Genomic DNA, 25,010 nt, shown 5'->3' on the forward strand with positions numbered 1-25,010 from the left:
TGTGATAATGAGATTGGTGGTGGAAAGTCATCTTGAAAAGACAAGGAGCAATTAAGCTTGCTTACTTACACAAGTTAGAATGACAAGATGCCATTGCTGGCCCCACTCATCCATATAATAGGTTCTTCTTCTCTGCTTAGCTATATTGGGAGAAGCATCTCCTGTCAACCTTCTGCCATGACACAGTCTGCCTTCCTCCCTTTTATATACAGTTCATTCTCACAGTCACATCAGTGTCCTGATTGCAATTGACTGCCTGGTAGCAAACACCTGAATTAAAATACTTTTAGAATTCAGTGCAAAGTCCTCATGTAGATTAATGTTTATTTGTATCTGTGTACTCTCTTGTCCAATTTCAACTGAATACTTAAAGATGTCGGGGGTATGTGTGCTGGTTTCCCATAAGCATTTATTAATGCAATGTGTTGCATCAACAAATAACGCACCCTCTCTTTGCCATGCCTAAGATTTCGGTAGGATACCTTGGATGCTATTGACTGTGTGAGAGAATGGTAAAACAATGAGAACATATGATCTTGCAGTGCTAGATAACATAGCCATTCGTATTCATCTTGAATGGAATGATAAAGCCATCAATTAGAGAAATAGCCCTCTGAGTACATACCATTGAAAAAATGAATAAACAGTATATCTAGAGTTCACTGAGTGTCTGGATGTAGATCCGAGTAACCTGTAATCCAGGAAGCCAGAGAATGGCACCTGCAGTTGTACTAGTCCTATGATTGTGAAATTCACAAGTGCTTCATCCATTTGTTTAAGCTACTTGATCCTTTCAGAGAATGACAATAGATGTAACTTGTACTAGCCATTCAGGCAATGCTTTCTCATTTAATTTGAGGGTACTGCTCTTCTCCACATCAGCATATTTTGTGGACACTTCTCTTTCTTCACATTCTTCTAGGGCAGGGGTTCTTTCTAGCTGTTGGCAGGTCTCCGTACTGTAATGGGCCCCTATGTCTGCCTGTACATATGCAATTATAGCTCAAATCTATAGCAAGGAGCAGACCTGGCAACCACTTACATGGCACTGTTTCTCATTTTCAATCTAAGTTTCTCTCATTGGCTCTGGAACCTTTGATTACCACACTCCTCTCTCCTCCCCCCCACCCCCACTTTTTTTTTTGGTTACTTATCCATTAGTGCTATATTATAGAAGCCGGACAGACCTAAAGCTAAAGAACTGCCTTTATACTGAAGCAATGAATTCCCAGCACTTGTAGTTTTCCCTTTATCTTGTTTGGTTATCTTCCCTACATTATGAAAATAGGTATTCCACAGTACGGGCCAAAATCTGTCCTTAAAGTTATGTGTAGGCAGAATTCAGCAGCAGCTGTATGAAAAGGATGGCTGTAATAAAGAATAAATACAGAACACTGGGAAAGTCTGATTAACATAGTGTTAAAATGTTTCATATTGCCTCTGAAGACATGGGAATAGGACATCCATTTCTGAAGCCTGTTTCCTATGTGTATGTATTTACTGTGTTAGGTCAATCAATCCAGCCAGGACACGTTTTCCCTTCTTAGGGTCTTTTACTAGTATGGTACCTCCTGATCATAGTTTGTGAATATGGAATCTAGATTATATGAAATTGGTTCTGCCTTTTCTTAGTGGAATCTTTCTATTTAACTCCTCAATTTCTCTTTTGTTTCCCCCACTGCAGATGATCATTAATTTTTTTAAAAAAATATTCTAACAGGCATGTCACAAAAAAGACAGTTCTATTGAAAATGGGTTGCCAAAGCCTAGGAAGATCTGTCAAAATACTTCTCATTTCTTAAAATACTTGGAAAGAGTTCATGAAGTTTGGTGGGCTTCCTACTATTGACAGTGTATAACCTAGTGAGGGAAAGCTGGCTGTTTAGTGGAACAGTAGATGAAAGAAAATCTGTGGCCTTCTTTCGCCTAGATCTAAAAGGATAAAACAAGTGACAGTAGAACAAGGTTCTTGGACACACTTTGCTCTGGAAAAGAATATTTTATTATCATTCAGAATGTAAATAGTGGGATAAAACAAAATTTTTGTTGTCTGCTTAATGAGACATTGTTAGGGCACCCTTCCCTCTAATCCTCTTTCCTGGTCAGAATCCAGTGGATGAGAGGGTATTTAGAGTACTGCTGAGAAAGCATAAATCAGAAAACTGACTTAATTACATTGCTTATTGCCTCTATAGGTCCACATGGTTTGACTGGCTATTTTAGGACACCTTATAATTTGGAGAAATCCTGTGCACAGTCACCATAAATGCATTGCTGCTATCCAAAGCACTGTTACTAATCTAAAGTTGGCCGTTAATATTGCAGGAGCCCGTGTCTATAATTTCAGTGAATGACCTGAATGACTCTGCAATGAAAGACTGAAATGTCATTCTCTTCCTTTACTTTGTGTGCCTTGAGCAAAGACTGCTCCAGATTGTGTACATTCACTGAGGTCCAAATGATGAAAGGGCAGTGAATAAACTTAGGCTCATGCTCTGCTAAAGCTTTCCAGCTCTGTCAGAATAATGGGGGGAGGGGGGGGGGATGAGGAACCTGACATTCTTTTCCTGAGCTCATTGAATAGTGCTTGAGCCTCTTCTCAACACGCAGTGCGCAAGGGTAGGCCCGACTGTAGGCAGTCTCTATGGGGAATTGGCTCACCCATGCTCTCTTGTTGCCAGCTGCAAACAAAACTCCTATGGCCAAAGTGAATGCCAAAGCAAATCATAGATAGATTCACAGATATTAAGGTCAGAAGGGACCATTATGATCATCTAGTCTGACCGCCTGCACAATGCAGGCCACAGAATCTCACCCACCCACTCCTGTGAAAAACCTCTCACCTATGTCTGAGCTACTGAAGTCCCCAAATCGTGGTTTAAAGACTTCCGGGAGCAGAGAATCCTCCAGCAAGTGACCTGTGTCCCATGCTACAGAGCAAGGCGAAAACCCCTGACGGCCTCTTCCTATCTGTCCTGGAGGAAAATTCCTTCCCGACCCCAAATATGGCGATCAGCTAAGCCCTGAGCATATGGGCAAGATTCACCAGCCAGATACCCAGGAAAGAATTTTCTGTAGTAACTCCGATCCCACCCCATCTAACTCTTCTCATAGCCAGAGTTCAAACTATCTTTGTAAGTATTTATGTTGCACCCATTACTGTGGTGTCTACGTGATAACAGAGTTATGTGAAGTAAAAGTCAGGCAGAGTGACTTACACATTTAATCCTTCCCTCTGATTGTGCTGCTTGAGTACATAAAGAAAGAATTATATTTTTTCTGTTGAAGTTTCATAGGCCATTCCATTGATATTACTGAAGTGACACAAATGCAGAGAGCTTGCTCTTAAGTTTCTGATTTTTATCATGAGTATTTTACTCCTTTGCTATGTTGGAGCCCAGTTTGTAAGATCTTGGCTCCAACACAAGAAATGACTAAAATACTCACAGTTAAATTAATAAACTTCAGTGTTTGATTCTCATTTAGAAACTTGTGACACTTTTACATATCTTTACTGGAAGACAGGACCATTTCAGAGTGATGATCAGTTTTTGCATCAAAACACATGATGTTGTACGTTTAAAGGAGAAACTGTAATTTCTCTCTCACGCCCACTCAGACACACATTTAGGGGAGCCAGATGAGAGGGAACAACACTGAAAATTCCTTTATGCAAAATTTTGCAGAAATGCTAGATAACTTCACACACCTCTACCAATAAAACTTCTTGAAGCAAGTGGACCAGATTCTTAGAATACACAGCACATACTTGCATGGTAATATTATTGAAGTCAATCAGACTATGTGCGTAAATGCTACTCAGAGTAAAGTTCAAGAATTACTCTGCTATCAGTGACATCCATTCCACCTCCACTGTCTTTTTCTCCAATAGATGTGGTGATATCAGGACAAATTCCTTTCCCTGTGCTCCTTAGAACTAATATGACTGTGAATGAGGCCTATCCTAGCATTATTACAAATCTGGCTTGCAAGCAAGGCTTAAATTCAGCCGGAGCTGTCCAGAATGGAGTTCCAGTAAAAATTTCCAACCCCCCTGGAGTTTTTATAGCATGTTGGGGGAGGGTGGACATTGGGGGGGGGGGGGCGCCTCTGGGAAATGCTCTATCAGAATGTAAGCCCAGCTTGCAGGGGTGAGAGCTGTTTTCTATTCAGTTTGGATACTGTAGTTGTATGATTATAGAATTGTGTTGAGAAATCGGAGGAAATCTGACAAAGAATTACTGTGTCCCTTTGCCCTGTATGAAGGCAGGACCAGTGTTTCTGTGGAAAGCCCTCACTTACATGTGCAAGTGGCATTAAAAGTGTGTAGTTGGAGTAGCCATGTTCTTTATGCTTTCTGGTCTTCAAAGTATAGTGTTTATTACAACAAAAGAAGCAAAGCAAACTGATCTTACCTATCACAAACCCGCAAATCCACATTCCCCTTAGTAGTTAAGCGTAGCCCCCTCACCCCAAAACATCCTTCTCTTCTGTTTCCCAAACAACTAATCCTTTATAGAGCTTCCTCCTGAGCAATCTGATTGGCCTCCAGTCTCCACCCCTGTCTCATCAGTGAAAGAGGAGGGGAAAATTAGGCTGGGATTAATCCCTAGCCTGCCAGTGACCAGGAGGGCGCTGCATGCTGCCCGAGGTTGCTTTAAGCCAACAGCTCCCTTTCCAAATGTAAATTCAGAGAACATATAAAAAGAATTTGTAGTTCCCTGGAGAAGAATGGGTCTCGTCCAAAAATATGATTGCAAGTGCCGTTGCTGTTCGTTTGTTGTGAAATGTGTCAATGGAAAGAAGCTATATTTGTCTGTGAAGTTGAACATTTGTTTATGCGTGACTTCAAGGAGGAAGGAAGCCATAAGAAGAGTGTTAACAGTGTGAGTGCTCAGAACTACGTGTTTGTGAAATACTCCTGTTGAATTTAGGACAGAGTTTTCTTATGTTGTCTTAGATGTGTGATTAAAATGTTCCTCTTACCACCTGTAGAACTCATGTGAGGTGAAGCATGGGCCTTGATTTTCTCCAGTCAGCTGAGCAGCACTGTCCCAAATGACCTTTTCAGCCGGGGTAAAAAAAAAAAAAAATAGTCTACCACTTTCTCTCCAGCATGCTTTATTTTGAGTCTCTTGCTCACTTTATAGAATTCAGGATTCTGGTTCATGCAGCATGAACCAATGCTTAGCTATTCTATGCAACAGCAATTTCAGTTTCTTGAAAAAGAGGGTATTTGGCTCCTTCTTTGCTCCATGACCCACATGTTGTGAGTGTGGAATCTGTCTGCCTCTCTCTCTCTCTCACACACACACACACACACCAAAAAAAAAAAAAAAAAAAAAAAAGCAAGGCAAAAGAACAAGCCATCACCCTAACCCACAGCTTTAACAGATAAAATTGAAGAGACAGCACATGAAAACACCTAGGTTGAAGTTGTTTTTGATCCCCCACTCCCCCCCCCCCCCCGCCCCAGTAAATAAGAGAACGTTGCATGTTTGAGTTGGAAGTAGTATCTGTTTTTTGTGGTAAAATGTGAAACTGGAGCTGCGTTGTATACATTGGCCCTAAATCTTGTCAAAATCTGTTGCACCACTTATATGCAAATCAAGTGATCTATGATCCACTAGGTTTAGGCACCTTGAAATACAGGGACAGCCGATCTCCACAGTTAACCCATATCTGCCTGTAGTAGGAAATTGAAAACCTTGAGACCCTCTTTCTGGATGCGTCCCCTGGATGCTTCTCTTCCAGAACACCTGGTTTTTCTCTCCAATTTGAAAGAAAAGACATTACATTTTCTGGGGGTTTTTTTAAGTTGGCGGGAGGGAGAATTAATCTGTTTTCTACTTTGAAGTGAGTTCTGACAACAGCGATGCTCAAGAATTCAAGTATTTTCTTCTTTTGCAGCATCTCTGGACAGGACCATCTTGCTGTCCTCTTCTAATCTATTTGATGATACTTGTATGGTGTGGGCTATTGTCGCTGTCGTAGTGGCAGCTCTGGTGACTGTGAGCATACGACAAGCCTTCGCTTTTGCAAACTGTCCTGAGGGCAAATTTCTCAACAGCGTGAGGTTGGGCAGGTCTGGGTCAGAGCTGATTTCCTCCAGCAACATAAACACGCACACACACACAAAAAGGGACCCAATTTGCTTCTGACCCCACTTTCATACCAGCCATTCCTATGGAATTACTGATTTACACTAGCACTGTACAACGGCACACTGTTTCTGCTCATCACGGTAAAAAGCCCACATTGGCTAAACTCCGCTTCTAGTTTACAAAGAATAAGAGGAAAAATAACATACTGTAATTTACCTACTTTCTTCTGGCTACTCGTGGCATGCTTAGCACAAGCAGGAAGAGTGCACTATGCTAATGGTATGCAGAGGTTACTGTTAAAATTGTACAATCCCAAAGGGAACATTCATTACAGCTTCAATGAGGGATTACACAAAGGTGTCAAGGGGCAAATAAGCCAAACATGTTTCCGGCATTACCCTTGTTTAACATTACAGGCTTTCCGAACTCTGGAGGCAAACAGATTGGCTGCCAGAATAGTCATTCCAATAATCCCTTGTAAATAGAGGAATACGGTCATACTTTTTTGATTGTTTTTCTGGGTGACAATAAGACATGACAGACAATGCATTTCTGTGGAATTCTCTGGTCTTGGGTGGTCGGAATCACTTGGCTTTCAGCCTTGTGCCTCAAAGTCCACCTGAGGCATACTGTAATCAGCCAGAACTGCACTGTATGGCAAGTCTTACTGCTTACAGAAACTACACAAATTTCCTTTCCTTCCATTTCCTTTGTGAATTAGCCCCTTAAGGGTATATTTTTTCAGACAGCGTGTAAGAGGTCTGTGCACAAATCCCATAACACATAATGAGATTTATGTGCTTCTGTACGTTCTTTGACTCATTCTGAAAATGAACCCTCTAATGTTGGAAGTGACTTGGCCTGGTGCATTCTTGTTATGACCTCACTATGGTCATAGGTATATAGGATAAATATTTCCCACTCATTTCCTAGAGCTGGTCCATGGGACAGTATGGTCTCATGACCATTCTTCTCTTTGGGGCTGAACCTGCTGGGGGCTGTGTGCCTTCCAGAGATGCTCAACGCCTTCAGCTCTACCTCCCATAGGAAATGAGGATGCACCACACCTCTCATGATCAGAAGCAACATGATGCAAAATGCCTGGTGACAGAAAACTAGAATTTGAAGTGTGCTTGGAATGACCAGATGATAAAACAGTAATTTTAAGGAAAGCTGCACTTTTCCTTACAAGCAAAATTTTTTTCTACAGAACAAATGCCCAGGGACACATTTTGTCCCCTATCCAAGCCCATATACACCACTGCAGCAGTGGCTAATCTTTGGAACTGTAACCCAAAGGATCTGAGACGAATGCCTTCATGCAGACACCACATAGGGCATTAAGTGGCCCTACAGCAGCCCTTTTGCAAGCCTCAGTAGGGGGCAGAGCCATAACACAGAGTGCTACAAAGATTCTTAGCTGCTCCAGATTGTGGAGCAGCCGTTGGGAGGCTGCCATAAATCAGTGCTGCCCCTGGCTGGAGCCAGAGCAGAGTACAAAGGTAGCTTAAAGCCACTGTTGTCCTGCCTCCACCAGGGGTGCACAGTGCCTCCTGGAGCTACAATTTCAACCTAAGTATTTAGTTCAATAAAGCCAACTTTTTAATATAATTGCATTGCTGAAAATAAAACTTGCATTTTGTAACTAGCTCCAGATTGCATTTATGTCCATAATAAAGAATGATTTTTTTTTATCAAAGGAAAGAATGATTGTAATTGGGGGGAAAAAACCAAAAATTAGAAAAACAGCAACCAGAATGCATCTATGAAACAAACTATTTTGTACGTATTCAGTATTTATGAAATCCTTGTTCTAATCCAGAGAGAAGCAGCCAGCCACATCTGGTAACTCTGTTTTTTTCCTTAGGCTTGGGCTACACTAAGTTTTTGTGTCAGTAACACACAACTGACAATTAGTGTTTCCTGTCCTAACTGTGTAATAAAGCTCAGCTTGTATTTATGCATGCATCAGGGTGCATGTGTGAGAGAGCAAATAACAAGGTAGTTGAAAAAATTAGCAACTCCGTCTCATCAGTTATGATGCAAACTACCCATCCACATCCAGTGAACGTGAAGTGGTAAGTGAAGGGGTTAAAACACTACACAGGTACAGATCCTGTGGCAATTACAAATGTTACTGAAATAAAAGCCAGAAACAGGAAGCCAAAAAAACAGGTCCCTAAGGCAGGCATCTGTCTTAAATGATATCATTTGTCAAGTTTCCAGCATCGTGTGGTTGTGAACACAAAAAGAAGTTCTGTGTTACACTAAGGACATTACACACTCATTAACTGGAATGTTCCTGAAGTACATAACACAGGATTTTCATTTAATAAAAAGCAGCTACTTGCCACTGCGCTGTATATAAAATAAATTCTAGATACACTAATCGCCATTCAAAGATGTTCTACCCAGCTTTGGATAGGGTGTTTTTTCCCTCCCTCCCATCTTTAGACCACATTGTAAGAATTTTAAACAGAATGTGTTATTGCCACAGGTTAAAAACCTTTTTAGAATCTTTGTATATCCTCTGAGATGTGGATTTTTGTGATGATGAAAATTGAAAGCACTAATGCTGTTATAAGAAAAATGACCTATAGGGACATTTATTTATTTATTACACATAGGGTAAAAAAGGTATTAAGGGAGAAAAATATAAGAACAAAATTACTCCTTTTCAGCTGTTCCCCCCCCTCCAAGAATAAACATAATTGTAATTAATTAGTATAATTCCTCTATTTATCCACACACTAGTAGTGCATTAGAGTTAATATACAAGCTCCCCTTTCACTCACTGCCCTGCCAATGACCTTAAGCCTGATGTGGAAGGAAGACCACTCTCCTTAGACTTGAGAAGCAATTTATCCACCATGATTGTTCAGTCCAGGCCCCCTCTCTAAAACCGAGACTGACAACTGTGTTGAATTATGGATGGTACATTTGTAGTGTGTACAATGGTATGCAAAGGAAGGTGCTGAGGCCATCAAACTCATTGCATTTAACATTGCAGGCTGGGTTTGTACAATGATCTGAGAAAAGACAGAGCCCTTGCTGAGTCATGACCCTGCATTTGCAAATATATTTCTGAGATTGTGTCTGAATGAGAAAATAGTCTTCTGTTTATCATAAATAAAAACAGTTGCATAGTTTTTCCATTTGTAAAAACACATTACATGAGAATATTTTTTAGTTTGATTTTATTTTACCTGGGATTTTTTCCCTTCTCCCACATTTCAGGATTTAGCATATCCCCTCAAAACATAATAAATTTCTATTCTTTAGCTTAAGGGATCCATCAGTTAAAACGTTAGTCTTTCATCTTTATTACCCTCCCATTAAAATGAAAGAAACCGGGACTCACTTCAGTTTAGAAGAAGCAATTTAGTTGGTAATGTCCTTACTACGCACGTCTTTACAAAGAGAGAAAGTGCATTATTGCTTATATTTCACACATCTATCTGCATAAGAAGCAACTAAACCTTTCAGACACATACTATGTTAAATTTAATAATATTCTTTGATTAGATTATTTTATTACAACATTTTTCCATTACTAGTCATTTCCCATACACATTTACATTCATAAAATCTGTGGGTTTTTTGTGTGTGTGTTAACACAAGGCAAAGATTTTCTGTTTTGCCACAGCTGTTAGATCTGAAAGGGACAGATTAATAACTAACCACCGCATTGGACTGGGTTTTCTTGTACATTGCAGCAGTAACCCTTTGCTATAATGAGGACACAAAGAGCCTCACATCAGGCTGCTCCTCTTCTTCATAACTCAAAAGCATCACAGTGGCAATAGCCTCCAGTGCTATTTGTCTTTAGTGCAGTTGTGACACTTCGGCATGATCCATAATTTGGCAGCTATTTACCGTGACATTTCCCTTCAGTGCAGCCATAACATTCAGTGAAGCCATTATTTGGTTCCATTTACCATATAAATTGTATTGTTGTGCATGCATGCTAGAAGCTACATTAGGTACCTGAAAATGAGTAAATCTTGTAAAATAGATACTAACGGCCATTCAGCAGTGGAATTTCTTTACTCCTCAGACTGAATGAGGAAAAAAATAACATTTTCAAATACTGTTTCAAACTTTTCCCTGAGCAACTGTAATTATTTGTATGTATATAACATGGCAGCTATACTTGGCCACTTTATTTAAAAAAACAAAAAAAACAAAACATAAACCACCAAAAACTATAACCTGCTAGCAATCTAACTTAATTCAAAAAGGCATTAGGAGATTCCAGCATAGCAATTAAGTATGGAGCACCTCTGTGAAATGTGCTGAGGGGTACAGACCTGAATATACAGTAGGGTGTGTGTGTGTGTGTCAGACCTGTATATATATAGAGAGAGAGAGAGAGAGAGAGAGAAAAAAAAAAAGCATATAGCCAGCCCTTCATTACATTTCTTTGTTGTTTTCCATGGAAGTGTGCATGTGTAGGATGGGAGAACTCTGTCATTAGCCTCAACAAGCAATGTTAGGTTCTGTCGTAGCAAATTCATTTAGAAAGGTAAAATTAGGATGTAGCGCCAGCAACTACAGCTTGTTCAGTTGCTATTATTAATAATATTATTATTTAAATCCCCACTCTCTACAAATAGTATACTTAGTACTTCCCAGGCCCCTGTATTATTATTTTGAATCACTTAAGTCCCCACTGTGCACACAGCTTTTAATACACCTTTTTTTTGCAAGCATATTAAGTGTATTGTTATTAATCCCTTGCTGTGAATCTACAGTATTTCTTTTCCTTGTACATTCAATGTCCTATAATTATTTAAACCCTCATTGTGTGCATGCCATATATAGTCTCTTGTCCATCTACTATTGTAGCATTATGTATACATACCACAGCTTGCTTATCCAAAATGAGCCTTATGCAGACTGTAGCCAGTTCACAACACATACTTTTGAATAAAAAAAGAAAAAAGTTGTCTATGTTCTCACATACCTGAGAATTATCCGCATAATCTGTGTGCCTCAAATACCTGCATTTTTTCCCACATAAAGCTGCTCTTTACAGTAATCTAAAACTAGTAATAACTTATCTTTAAAAAGCGGGGGGTGGGGGGGGGGGGAAGATCCCTGACTATCCTGGATTCATTCACAGAAGAACAATCATACATATCTTAAGACGTCTCTTTAACATACTCGAGAAGTTTGATAAAAAATGACAAACCCATTGCTACAGCCAACCTAGACAACAAAAGTCTTTAGAATCAGTAAACAGGGAATTCAGGTTCTACATATAAAGAAGCTGAACTTTGGTAATAATGTTACAAGTGTATTGAAGTGCTGAAGAGTAGCTCAAAAGCCACAATTAGAACAAAAACAAATAATGTCACATTTGAATATAAATATAAGAATGTGCCAAATGTGCCTCTATTCCCTCATCTTATTTGTATTAGTGATGGAGCTTGTGGCAGTTACTACTTTTCTAAATAATCTTTAGGAATATAACAGTTTATGAAATACTGAACGTCACAGATGCACATGGTACACTACTATACATAATAAATCTTAGGCCAAATGCACAACTTGAGTTATCCGATTTCAAAATATTGTTCTTCATGAGGAAGATCCCTGCACACTACAGACTGTTAACGACTATGGTTCCTTGTCTGGACTTTATCAGTTAGTACAGATCTGAATTGTTTTCTCAGACACTTGTATTGCCCATGGATATGAATATTTTAACACCCCCCACTCCTTTTTTTTTTTTTTTAACACTAGAGAGGACCAGACACATTGGAGTAAAAATATATCACATTAGTATTCTCTGACTGGGGTCTGATCTTGTAAGGTTTTGAGTGCCTCGCCTTTATCTGGCATCAAAAAGTAAAAGGAGTAGAAGTAAAAACAAACCCATCCCACCATGGTAACTAGTTAGCAGCAAGCCACATGGTTTGAGGAACCCTAGAATGTCCCTGTAGAATAATCTAGGCTTGCATGATTATAAGAAAAAGCAAAGAACTTTAAAATGCAATGACTGACACTACTCTACCTACTCCTGAAAACACCTGAACTGATACCAACATTCAAAAATGGCAGAAAAGGAATGATTCTTTGCTGGATACTAATCTGTTAACCAGTAATAACAGATGTAAACTATCAAATTACAGTGGGAATGCAATATTAAATCATAAATTGAAAAGTGATTTAACTTTTCTATGGGTTCCAGGTTTGTTAGTATAATTGAAGCGTTTACCTACCACACATTACTTTCAAGAAAGCTAAATCCTATGTGCACAACCAGTCCTGATTATTGCCCAAGATGTAAAATTAACCCTGGATTTTTTTTTCTATTTAATATGGGAATGTCCTATGATACAAGGGAACTAGAAGTTTATCATCAGATGCCTGATCCTGTGAGCTGCCAGTGCTCTCAAAGTCCATTAAAATTAAAATTCTCTGACTTCAATGGGTACAGCTGGATCAACCCCTAAAAGTGTAACTACAGTAATGAAAATAAATGTACAGTATAAAAGATTTACTGTTTTGGAAAATGTTACCATGTCTATGTTGTATTCCCATTTTACGTCTAGGTAATAGCACCTCCTCAGCCAGGAATAACTTTCAAAACAGAACAAACATTTTAACTGAACCCACTGTGTAAACCACGGATTCTCAAACTTCATTGCACCGTGACCCCCTTCTGACAACAAAAGTTATTACATGGCCCCAAGGCAGGGGACTGAAACCTGAGTCTGCCCGAGCACTGCTGCTCTGGGGGTGGGGGCAAAGCCCGAGCCTCACCACCCTGGGTAGGGAGGCCCTAAGCCAAAGCCCAAGGACTTCATCCCTAGGCAGGGGGCCTGTACCCTGAGCCCCACTGCCCAGGGCTGAGGCCAAAGGCTGAGCCCTAGACGGTGAGACTCGGGCTTTGGCCCTGGGTAGTGGGGCTCTGGTTTCGGCTTTGGCCCCGGGTCCCAGCCAGTCTAACGCCAGCCCTGTCGACCCCATTAAAATGGGGTTGTGACCAACTTTGGGGTCCGACCCACAGTTTGAGAACCGCTGGTGTAAACTATTCCCTAGTTATGTTTTTATTTATACATATGTGTATTGGGCACAGAGAATTTATACAAATGACCTTGCTCTTTGCCATAAGGCCTACACAGTAGCAATACTAAATAATAACTACTAACTTTGCTATGAGAAGCTGTACCAAATATTCATCACTGTTTTAAGGACATTATAATATACTGCACCTCTATGGAAGAGCTAAGCTACAAGAAGTGTATCAATATGAAAAAAATACCACACACACGGAGATAGCTTTCTGCACTTTATTAAATTGTTAGTACAAGTAAAGGACCTCAATACATGTAAACACAATTCAGAACTAAAGCCCAATTAGCTCATCTAGTAGTTTAATAGGGAGAATAAAGGGTAAACAATAAAGATAATAAACACCAGGGCAAAGGTATAAGATGACTGTTCCAAAAGGTAACCAAAGACTTGAATGAAAATGGCAGGGTTAAGTATAGTTGCAAACTCTGTAATTTTTTTTTTTAAATTGTGAGTATGTGTGTTCCCTCCTTCCCTCTTCTCCCCACCCCACTTCATTTTTCTGCCATGTTAGAACTAATGGATAGATTTTCCATATAGAACTGGTCATGAAATCTGATTACCATGCACAATGTAGCCATAATATCATTACTGAGTTTGCAACCCAAAAAAGTAAAAAGATAATTTTTAACTTTGGTTTCCCAGAAATGTCAAGGGTTAACAAAGCATCAACAAAATGTTTTGTTTTGCTGTACATGAAAGATATTTTTAAAATCACAGGATCTAAATTGCAGAAATGACACACATGAAATGTAATGTTTCCAAAAAGGATTTAAAAGCTTATCAAAGAAACTGATGGATCAGCCTCTGAATCATCATTTATTCTAACTGCCCAGAATAATGTTCATATCTAGTATTAGCCTGAGCACCACTGCCTGTAAAAGTTACAGAATCGAACACAAGCACGTTAAGTCCTTGCTATAGGCACTGGTTAAATTTAAGCTTTCTTTTTTAAATCAAAACTTTTTATTAACAACTTAATAGAGTTTTAATACACCATCCTTTACCAAGTTTTTTTTTAAATGGTTTCTAGTAATTCTGAGGCATAAAGTGCCTATTTTCTCTCTCTTTTGATTTATATCATTGTTCTGTTTTTACAGCTTACTGTTGACAGAGTTAGGTAATTCAACTACAATTTTTCCAATGTTTTTTCCCATGTACATATAATCTACAGCACGGAATACAGACTCCAAGCCAGTGAACTTGCCCTCTGGAGACATGTCTCCGAGGTCCACCTCACAAACCAGTTCTCTACTTTCATACATTGTGAGTAAGTGCTCCATAGCCATTTTATATTCAGAAAGGTAATGGTTCAGGAAGAAACCCCGGATGCTGGCAGATTTCTTCAGCAGTTTTGCTGGCAACATTTCTGCTTTAACAGGCTGAAGGCCAGTAGGATTTTGATAGCCAGAGATAAACCCAATAACTATCAGGCGCCCTTTGGTAGCCAAGGAGTTGACAGCCAAGTCAAACATCTTTCCACCAACAGATTCATACACTACATCCATACCTTCTGGATAGTCCCTTTTAAGAACAGCACCAACATTTTCAGTTTTGTAGTTGATGGGATGGTCACAGCCAATGGATTTCAGAAAGCCAGCCTTTTCATCACTGGAACAAGTTCCAATTACATGGCACTTTGCCTTCTTTGAAAGCTGCACAGCAAACTGGCCTGTTCCTCCCGATGCTGCGGTCACTAAAACCTTCTTGCCTTCAGACAATTCTCCAAGCTCCTTCAGACTGATGTACGCTGTCGTGCCACTTACCATTAGAGTAAGAAACTCAGGTTTCACAGAAGGTAGAAGAACTGCTTGTTTGGCAGGCACAACTGTATATTCAGCAAAAGAACCAGGTGTCATATAGGCCACAGCTTGGCCTACTGTGTATCTGGCACTAGCACTGAGGCCTAAAGCTACCACATCACCAATACCTTCAAAACCTGCATCAAACGGGGGTTTAACTGAAGTGTCATACCGGCCAGCTGAGTAGTTTATGTCAGATGCATTAATGCCGATAAATCTAGAAGAAAACAAAAATTTGTTAACATGCTTTCTTTGTCAAGTACTTTGCCATGTGAAAAAGCATCCACTTACATTTACTGGGTAAGATATAACAAGGCATATTCAACTATACCAGTAATTGGAAAAAATGTTCACCTCATACTATTAAAAAAAATGTCCGTATACATAGCATAGCAGTGATTTTAATCAGACTTTTGTACCTTAAGTTTCTAATACTGTAGAAATTTTAAATACGTTTTTAAAAAATAAGACATTTCCACATGGCCATTTTAACCAAAATAAGCAAACCAAAAATAATTGTGTATGAGACTGGAAAATTAAAATTAATTGACCACTCTACAAAAGATATAAAAACAACTCTGTGGAATAAAATATGTGTAAAGTGCTAAATATGTTGATTCTGGCAACAAATTTACATTTCTGATTATAATAATATGTTAATGACTAACGATAATATTCAGTATAAATGTCATCTACAAGGTCATTGATCATAACATGTTACTGAAGGCAAGTTTTTCTTTTAATTATGATGTGATTATAGGAAATTTGCTAATTTCAACATTATTAAAATATTTTGCTTTATACCAATTACTTGCAACACATCAAAACACCATTGTACAGAAGGACTGAAATTGTAACAGAGTATTGAATGTTTAGAAGTCCTATTGACCTCTAACAGGTGAAAAAGAATGCCAATGTTTTCAAAAAACAAACATGTACACTAAACTTGATTAGCAGTAAAAAAGATAATCATGGTATCACAATCTACTTTAATTGTACAGGCGATATTTTACTAACAAGATTTTTCCATGTCAATGTAGTTCATAACTAAAATACCTTGCTCCACAAAGGGAAAGTGGATGGGGAGAATCTGTTAACTAGAAAACGTGAAGAAGCTTGCACATGCAACAGAAGAATCCCAGATTTTTACTACATGTGGAAGCGATAACCTAAAGATTATAGAATTTGGTGTCATATGAAAAACTGTAGAAGTATGCAAACAGTGCAATTTTAATGGTCAGAGTTAGCAATATTTTCAAATTTTGTGTATGTGAGATTTTAAAGTGCTTACACACACAGTACACAAAGAAATGAGAAACGGAAAAAAAGGCTTTATTTTGATTTTTTTTTCAGTTCCTTATACTATGGAGAATCTCAGAGTTTCACTAATATAAAGTGTGTATCATACACACACATACAGCGAGGCAGTCTTATTAATATAAATATATATAATATACACACAGGCGGAGAAAGAAGAATGTGACTTTTGTTGCTTTCCTTAATTCTGCATTAAATCCCCTGTTCAACTGTAACAAAGAATGTTTACATCCTATTTATAGATACAAAAAAATCTACCATTCTCTTTTAATTTACATAATTCCAATGTCCCATTCTTTAAAAAACAAACAACCAACCACAAGCAGCTTCCACAGCAAAACATGTCTCCTCAGGACATTCGAAAAAAAGTACCAGAAAGCCAAGGCGCAATTGGTGCTACAACTCTGCATTAGATTAAAAAACCCAACTTTTAGCAGTGGGGTTTAAAAACAGAGAGATGGTTATCTCCCTCCTTTCCCTCCCTTATCCCTACAACGATAACCTTCAACCCATGGATTTACCACCTCTCCTCCACTTCCAGCCAATTTACCCCTGAATTAGCCTCCTACAGACAGAACCTCCTTCCTGGTGCAGAGATCCTATTCATGCGCCTTTGATTTTTGCACTGTATGAAACAGGCATTCCCTGTATGCAGTGCACCCTAAAGAAGGGAGGAATTAAAAAAAAAAACTTTTCTCCCCCACCCTTTGCAGTCCCATCTTCTTTTCACCTAAGAAGCATCGTTCTTAAAATGGAAAGAGAGGGACAGAGCAAGACAGGTAAATAACCGCCTAAAGCTGGAAACTTTGTATGTGTGTGGGGGGGGGGGGGGGGGGGGGGGAAGGAAGGCGGAATGGAAGTACTGCAGTTAGCCAGATGTCTGGTAAGCAAGTGTCCTTAACATGCTGCTTTTTACCAGGAGAAAATTCAAATCATTCCCCATCTCTTCCCCTTCACCCGGCTCCACCAGCAGCTGAAACGCGTGTGCGTGAGAGAGAAGAGGGCGATGCAATGGCAGATCTCGGGGAAAGACACAGTGCAGAAGAAGTTGGTGCTTGCCTGGCACCTCCCCACCTTTTATGGTAACCGTAATAGGGGGAAAGTGCCAGTGTTGGCACCAATAGGAGTGTGATGCCTCAGCGGGGCTTCAAGGGTCGGCCAGGGACTAAGAGTGGGGGCATCTCTCTGAGGACATTCCATCCTAGCACTCCCTCCCTCTGGCCCCTATTCTCCACCCCGGCATCCCCACCTCCTTCTCCAGCACTTGGCCACTTGCAGCAATCCCTCCCATGCAAGGCTGTATGTGCAGATGCGGATGCCTTTCCATCTCAGCTGGAACTGGGGTCTGCGTCTCTTCGGTGGCTGTATTACTAGGGGATTTTGAGATACGCACAGGTCAACCTGTGGAGAAACCATTTGAAAGACTGTTCTCTTGTTCGCGATCCCTGCATTTTCCATTTAAAACGGGGCTAGGAGCCTCAGCAAAAAAATAGATTATTAGGAGGAAATAAAGAAATGCGAACTACTGTATAATGTGTACGTGGCTTGCTGGTAATATTTGTTTTTACCATTCCATTTCTCTACCCCCCCCCCCCGCCCCCCAGTCTTCCGAGCTGCCTCTGCTATGTGAAATGATTCTCTCGGGACTAGGGGAATCATTATTATTAATCAATATAGTCTCCAAGCTTGCCAAAGTACTCCCCACCCCACGCTTTTTTCTTAACCCACCAATATTTGTATAACTCCCATTTGTGTTCGCATCTAGTTTTTTGTTGGTTTTTTTTAATGTAGTCTCCCTAAATTTCTCATATGCAAAAAATGATCAAACCACAAATGTCGGGATTCAAACATATTGTCTAAATTCTTTCAAGGTACTATGAGGGAGATGGTTTACTGTGCTGTGCCCCGGACGTTTTCAGACCCTTTCATTTTAAACGCAGAAATAAATTCAAGATCAACTTCCAAACTTGTGTATGAGAGAGCGAGACGAGGTGGGTGTAGGGGGGGAGTAAAGAAGTGCACTCTGGGTTTGCAGTATGCCCTCAGAATTCTTTTCAAGTGATCTGCCTGTTTTAATTCCCAAATTTAAAATGCCTTTGTTATTTGACTATGGACGGTCCGGTGAGGACACCGTCTTCCGCTATTTTCAAAATCTGAAGCGCTGAGACACCGAACCAGACTAGGGCTGGCTTTTCCCAAAATAATTACACACTCCGAGCCACCCGCTTTATTTACACTGAAGCGTGCTGAACCCCTTACTATTGTTTATTATAAAACCAGGACGAGCCCGAGGAGGAGTGAAAATGCTGCTTCTCGCACCACAACAAAACGTAAGAGACAAATTCAGCACAAAAGCCTTCAACACATAGACAAAACAAAGTAATCCAAACTAGGAGCGCAGAAGAAAAACAAATTCTCAACCCAAACACTCAGCAGAAATAATCCCCCAACCCTCCCACTGTGATCCGCCAAACCATGAATCAAAAACTCCCCCCCCCTTCCATTTCAATAAACTTTTTTCCCCCTATTGACTTCCACCTCAGCAGAAAATCGTTAAAAATATTTTGGAAACGAAATAACCTGTCACTCCTTTACAAAAAGCTCGAAAACATCGCATAATTTAGGGGAAACCTGGGCTTTTGTCTTTGGGTCGTTCTTCTGCAATAAAACAGAGGCACCTTTCCCCCTCTTGAAAATAGAGCAAATGCACATAAGAAGCGTAAATGGTTATGTTAAGGATTCTATTCCCCTTCTCCCTCCCTCCTTCACTCGAAAGAGAAAGTTTATTGTTTTAAATCGATTTCTAGTTTAAAAGCATTGCTCTGAGAGTAAAGGCTATGATGGATTTTTCTGCTAAGAACTAAGGGAATCATCTTGGGTTATTTTTCCTCCGAAGGAAAAAGGGGTGGAAAAGTTCCACTTAATAGAAAAGCATCTTTGAAAACCAATAAATACAAGGACCCCAAAGCAGTTTTCCACAGTATTCCCCTAAATCCAAAAGCAGATTTTACTGTGGTGAATGAGGATTGTTTTGCATAAAAAGCTCGAAGCAATTAATACTGTTCATGGGCGTGACTGGGACTAAAATGAACAAATCCGCAACTGCACCCTTCAAACTCAAACCATGTATTGTTTTGTTTTTAAGATCCTGTAGGCTTCTACCTATTGTAAAATGTGTTTTTAAGAATAAATAAAGCCAGGGACACATTTTGTCCTTTCGGGATGGGAAACAGCTTCCCCAGGCTAGTACAAAAGGGGAAAGGGAGGCTTGTTTCCTGCTGCAGCTCTCAGGAGGCACAAGCAGAGAATATATATAGAGGGATGTGATGTGAGATTCCTCAGCAAATAATAATAAAGAGAAAACTCCACACAGCCCCAAACAATACAAAATGTTTCAACTCCAAACCTCAATTTATTATTTTTCCCCACTCCCACCCCTTTTTATAAACTGATATGTGTTAAAATACAGTAACTGCCTGGCTGAGTCTCTAGACCAACTCCTGCTCTCACTCTGGTGCGAGCCCTCCACTGTGAGGTGTGCACGTCCCTCTGGCTCCCAGGGAGCCCACTCAGGACCAAGGAAGGAGGAAGGAAGCGTTACACTGAAAACAAAATTAATTACATGAATAAATTTAAAATTTCATAGGAAAACAGGAGTGTGTGTGGGGGGGAGGGGGGGAATTAGAGAACAACGACGTAACAACCTTATCATATCCAGCTAGGCAGAACTAAGACTTGCTACATTTTTCTGTAGCTGTTTGTAGTGTGAGGCAGTCGGGTCCCTTCCAAGAAAAGGAATTTAGCTACAGCCTGATGCCTGTTTCATGCCATTATTGTTTCAGGGCCATTCCTTATTAGATACAGCAAGTCAGTGCTTTAGACCTCTCTCGCTCTCTCCAACTCTCTCTCTCAAAAATCCTATAGGTTGATGGCAGCAGCGGATTAAAGTTTTGTATGGAGCTTTTTCAGTCGCAGGAGAAGTCCATGCCTCTCTCTTCCGTGTGCAGGTTTTGCATATTACATACATTATGAATCCCCCCTCCCACACACAACAGAGATTAGATACAGATAAGGTGTACACACACTTCTATTAAACTTCCAGTTTTGATCTCACGTCTGTTAATGTATTTCCACATGCACTGTCTTTAAACAACCAGTTCTACGTATGGAGAGGTTTTTGTTAGACAAGTCTTTTAGAAACAGGTTTCCCCCTTTCCCCTCTTGACAGCAACAGTTACATAATCTTCCTTGGGGTTTCCAGAGTTCCAGCTTCTACCAAGGAAAGTTAGACCTTTAAAGCTCCACTTTGTCTTAAGGAACGATACCATCTAGGCGGGAACTAATAAAAATAAAGAAGCCATTTGGGGAAAAGGTACATTTTGTCCTCACAGTCTTCATTTTATTGGGAGCTGACCAGGAAGCTTGAACGGACAGTACTAGCTAGCACACAATTTACTGCTTATTATGTTAAGCAAAATGTCACATCTTTACTCTCTGGGTGACCCTGTTGGCCATTAAAAATAGCCAACAATTTAGAAATCCTACTTCCCATACGAGACTAACAGTGGTAATAAACTTTCTAAAAGGCTAGAGAGGCTTATGCGGTTTGTTAAAAGCTTATGACACATCGAGAAGCTTCTCCTTTCCTGGTTTTAATGTTTGCACTTCAGGGGGAAGAAGAGAATGGAAGTAAGTGGTGGCCAGACGGTTGAAGGGTGACAGGGAAAGGAGAGTCGCACTGACAGACTGAGGTCCTCTGCCAGTTCCTGTTGATTCAGACTCACTAAAGGTTAGTGACGTGGAGGACTACCGGTGGGAGGAACCCCTACAGACACACAGGGAAACATACTCGCGGTTGTACACATACATAACACATAAAACAATCATTGGTGGATGCTCTATCTACACTTACACACTCAGACCATGGCTATAAATACCACAGTCACAGAGGCAGATTGCTATAAATTAATGTCACACCGACCTTTACATGGCTAAGACAGACACACACGCTGGTGGTTGTATGTAAATGTAACACACACGAACCTGGGAGGGACTTAGAAATCATGTTCTGGTTTTTCAGTCCCTCCTGAACACTTAGCTGCACGTGCAGCTTTCTGTTTAAGATCAAGCTGCCCTTTCCCACCCTTGAACATGGCTACTAAAAACAGGGATTTGTGAGGCTGTGCGCTCTTCCTCCGGGGTAGGAGAGTAAATACTGCTTCATCCGCTGCATTCGTAAGGAAGGAGAAACCCAAACAAAACATGCAAAAATCCCCACCCAACCCAATGCGAGGGGAGGAAATGAATGTGGTCTCAGACATTCAAAACAAACAACAACCCAACAACAAAATCAAATTACCAGGCGCCAGATGGCAGCTGGTACAACCTGATAGGATGACAGAGCAAGAGAAGGCCACAGGAGGTGAGAAGTCAGAGGGAGTTTGAGCAGGAAAAGGGCTCAGACCCCACGGCTAGGAAGGCAGGTGAAGAAAGGAGTTGGGGGCTGGAGAGGGGAAGGGAACTCACCTGTTTCGGACAAGAAGATCTCCATCTCCCGGGAGTGGTACAGGCGCGTCCTGCCGCAGGGTAACAGCCTCTCGGAAGTTTGAGCTCAGCTTAGTCACCACCAGCTTCTTCATGGAGCTGGGGATAGACGAGCCCTGGAAATCCAGAAAGTGACGGGAGTAGGACATGTCCAGGATGGGCCGGGGCCGAGCACCACCAAAGCAGGACCAGAAGGGACCCTCCAGAGGGCACAGCTGCTGCCGCCGTCTCCTCCAGAACCGAGATCCCCAGCACCTCAGCAAAGCGCTGCTTTTTGTATTAAAACTCATTCCCAGCCTTGGACCTCTTTCCCACCCACCCTCATCACCCTCGGGGGGTGTCCAGCTAAGAGGATTCTTCGGACAGCTTGCAAAACCCACCAGCACCGAACTCACAAGAGGAGACACTCTGACTCTCTGAACATAGCTATTTGTGTATGTAAATAACGTCTAATGTAGCAAGCTGCAGCCTGTCTGCGTCCTCCCAACCCAGCCCCTCCACAACACGGAAACACCAGAGAAGCAGCAGCACCAGCAAGATGATCCCCTGGAGCTGATCTTCATTTACCGTCACTAACATGAAACAGGAACAAAGTTCACCCTCCTAACACAGTCCCGCCTGCAAAGCTGCTGCAACAGCAAAAAAATGTGGGTGCGTGTGTTTGTGTGTGATCTGCAACAACACAGAAACACATGCATGCATGCCTCTGTATAATATAACCAAATCTGATCACCGCAGCCAGGGATTTCTTACTTTCGGTAAAATACAGATTTGCAAGATTTTCCGTTCAATTTTTTGTTTTTGTTTTAGTTTGCATGCTGCGTTTTAGCAAGGGATTTAAAATATGTAAATATAAAAACGTGCCGCATTCCCACTCCCACGCCCCTAGTTTATAAAAGACAGATATGATCCCTTTAAAAACGTTGAAAGAAAACACGAATAAATTATCAGATCAATAAGGTTAGAATAGTAAAGAGAAGTTGCAGCTAATCTTCTAATGTTGTTATTAAGAGCAGCTGGGGAGCTCCAGGCTGCCGATACAGGCACCGCCCCTTCCGTGCGAAACATTCACTTCCTCGCAAGGTGGTACAAATCAACCCAGAGCCGCTAGCAACCACCAGTGGATACAGCACTTAGATTTGGGGGAGAATAAAAGCACTACGATTTATGAAAGGATTTAAAGCATCTTAAGGATTTTTGTGTGTGTTCTGTCTATAAAGAAAAAAATACTGCTGACGTCCTTCTAGTCGGGAGACACACACACGTGAAATGCACTTTATAGCCTCATGGATTTTATAGCTCTCTATAACCCGTGTATAGTTAAAAGAAACAGTGAATCCTTCTCCCACCCCCTTTTAGCTATGGCATTAAAAATGTTGCCATATATTTATTGTGGCCTAAAATATTTTTTCTACTCCCCGTATCTTTAGGAGAGGATTTTTAAATCAACTTCTGCAATGCAGAATTACTTTTGGGAGAGTATTTATAGGAAATCAACTGGGAGGTTAAAGGACTCAAGTAAATGTTTTGATAGAACTGCCAGTCTGTACTTGGTGATGGTGGAAGTTAATTTAATAGATCTGTTGCAATGGTGTAGGAAGAATTCATGTATAACTCACATGGAATTAACTCCATCATTCCAATATGCACAACTCATTTCTTAATTGCATGGTATTAATAATTAAAATCATAATAAAATCACCTTTTTGCCTTAAAGGAAGCAAAGTTATAGCTTCAAGTGTTTTCCTTTAGGAATCAGTGTGTATTTTAATTTTCTTGCCTTAAAAAAAGGGGGGGAAACACCTTCTGTTCTTGCAGTTAGCAATATACGAATCCCTAGACATAAACTATGCAAAATCTATTAGCAATATTTCATATGCTGCAGTTCTTGCTTTGCAATCTGTTGGTGTTTTAAAGTAAGGGGGACCTGCAATCTCACACAAATCATCCTAAATTCAAGGAGGGGGAATAATGTTTTTGTGTGCCAAGGCTAGGTAGCATCTCTTGCTTTCTAAGTTTGCCAGAACTAGACATCTGCTTAAGTTAAATCAGCACATGCGTCTTGTAGAGTACTTTAGCAAGTGGATTATAATAACAAAACCCCTCAATGTGTGCCTCACATGAGAAATCTTTTATGCTATGCTGTATTAAGACTTCTTTTTTGTCATATTGTTTAGCTCTGGAAAAAATGAAAACAAAGCAATTAAAAAGATTGACAGGTATGGGTTTGTGTGAGACCTATTTGTAATTGTCAGGGTGACGTTGGCAAGAGGAGGAGGAGTAAAAACTGAAGCAGGAAAAGCAAGCTCGATGTGTCTGTCTATCAGTTGAGACTGTCTGAAAGCTCTGGGATCTGAATGTGTTACATTTCAGTGAAAAGAGAAGAGAGGGAGAGTGGATCTCTTTCTCTCCCAGGAGTTTAAAGGGGGGGAAACAGTTCACGTTAATCTCTCCCACCCAGTGAATATCTTTTCTTTTTCTGCCCTTTTGCACACACTCTCTGGGGTTTTTCTTGGTTTTGGCTTTTTTTGTTTTTCTGTTGCAGATCAAGATCAACCAAAAAAAATCCATGATAAAAATGTGTTTGAATTATATTTAGTATCAGAAGAAGCTGCTATCTGTGGAGGAAAAGAAAGGGGGGAGCAAGGCAGAAAAGTAGTCCTCTCCGGTGCTGACACTGTTTGATCTCTGACTGTTTGGAAGGTGGAGGAGTGACTGACATTTCCCATCCGGTGCATATGTATGTATGGGGACTTTACTCCTTTTTATTATTTGCTTTCTTGCTCTAAGACTAAGTGCTGAGAGGAGAAGGAGAGACTGGATCGACCTCGTTTTTTGCACAAAGAAAAAACTATTATCAGCGCAATAAAAAAAAACCAAACCAAACCCAGAGAAACCCAACAACAACAACAACACACAAATCCACGAGCTTGAAACAAGCCAGCGAGCGAGAAAGTTGCGCTTTGAGACTCTTTGATCTTGGAGAAAGGGGGGGGTGGAGTGGGGAGTGACTGAATTTACCGTCTCATCGTTGCGGCTTGCTCAGTGCTCCACCGAGAAGAAGTGATTTAAGGGAGGGAGGAGAGGGGGGAGAAAAAGAAGAAGGGGGGGGGAGAGAAAAAAGAAGGAAAGCAAGAGAATGGATTTGGGCTGAAGATTG

At 40.5% G+C, this 25,010-nt stretch overlaps 2 protein-coding genes across 3 annotated transcripts in view; one reads left to right on the top strand and one right to left on the bottom strand.

Annotated features, from left to right (window-relative positions):
- Positions 1 to 13,391: 13,391 nt before the first annotated feature.
- Positions 13,392 to 23,109, bottom strand: ZADH2 (zinc binding alcohol dehydrogenase domain containing 2). Its single transcript, XM_007054587.4, has 2 exons — positions 21,833 to 23,109; positions 13,392 to 15,206 (listed from the first exon to the last, which is right to left on the bottom strand). The coding sequence occupies exons 1-2, from the start codon at positions 22,138 to 22,140 to the stop codon at positions 14,282 to 14,284; spliced, it is 1,233 nt and encodes a 410-aa protein (XP_007054649.2). The 5' UTR covers positions 22,141 to 23,109; the 3' UTR covers positions 13,392 to 14,281.
- Positions 22,922 to 25,010, top strand: part of TSHZ1 (teashirt zinc finger homeobox 1) — a 97,370-nt gene continuing 95,281 nt past the window's right edge. Inside the window, exons 1-2 of one of the 2 annotated variants that reach the window (XM_043539977.1) lie at positions 24,125 to 24,310; positions 24,396 to 25,010. The exon at positions 24,396 to 25,010 is cut by the window's right edge and continues 608 nt beyond it. The gene's annotated coding sequence lies outside the window, so the exon portion shown is untranslated. The other variant, XR_006288616.1, reaches the window with a different exon arrangement.

This window comes from Chelonia mydas, chromosome 2 (genome assembly GCF_015237465.2).
Source record: "Chelonia mydas isolate rCheMyd1 chromosome 2, rCheMyd1.pri.v2, whole genome shotgun sequence".
In the NCBI taxonomy this organism is placed as follows: domain Eukaryota; kingdom Metazoa; phylum Chordata; order Testudines; family Cheloniidae; genus Chelonia; species Chelonia mydas.

Excerpts from the sequence above, each read along its gene's own strand:
- ZADH2 (XM_007054587.4), bottom strand. The coding sequence starts at position 22,140 with ATGAGTTTTAATACAAAAAGCAGCGCTTTGCTGAGGTGCTGGGGATCT. Across the intron at positions 15,207-21,832 it reads GATCTTCTTGTCCGAAACAG|ATTTATCGGCATTAATGCAT; the intron begins GTGAGTTCCCTT and ends GTTTTCTTCTAG.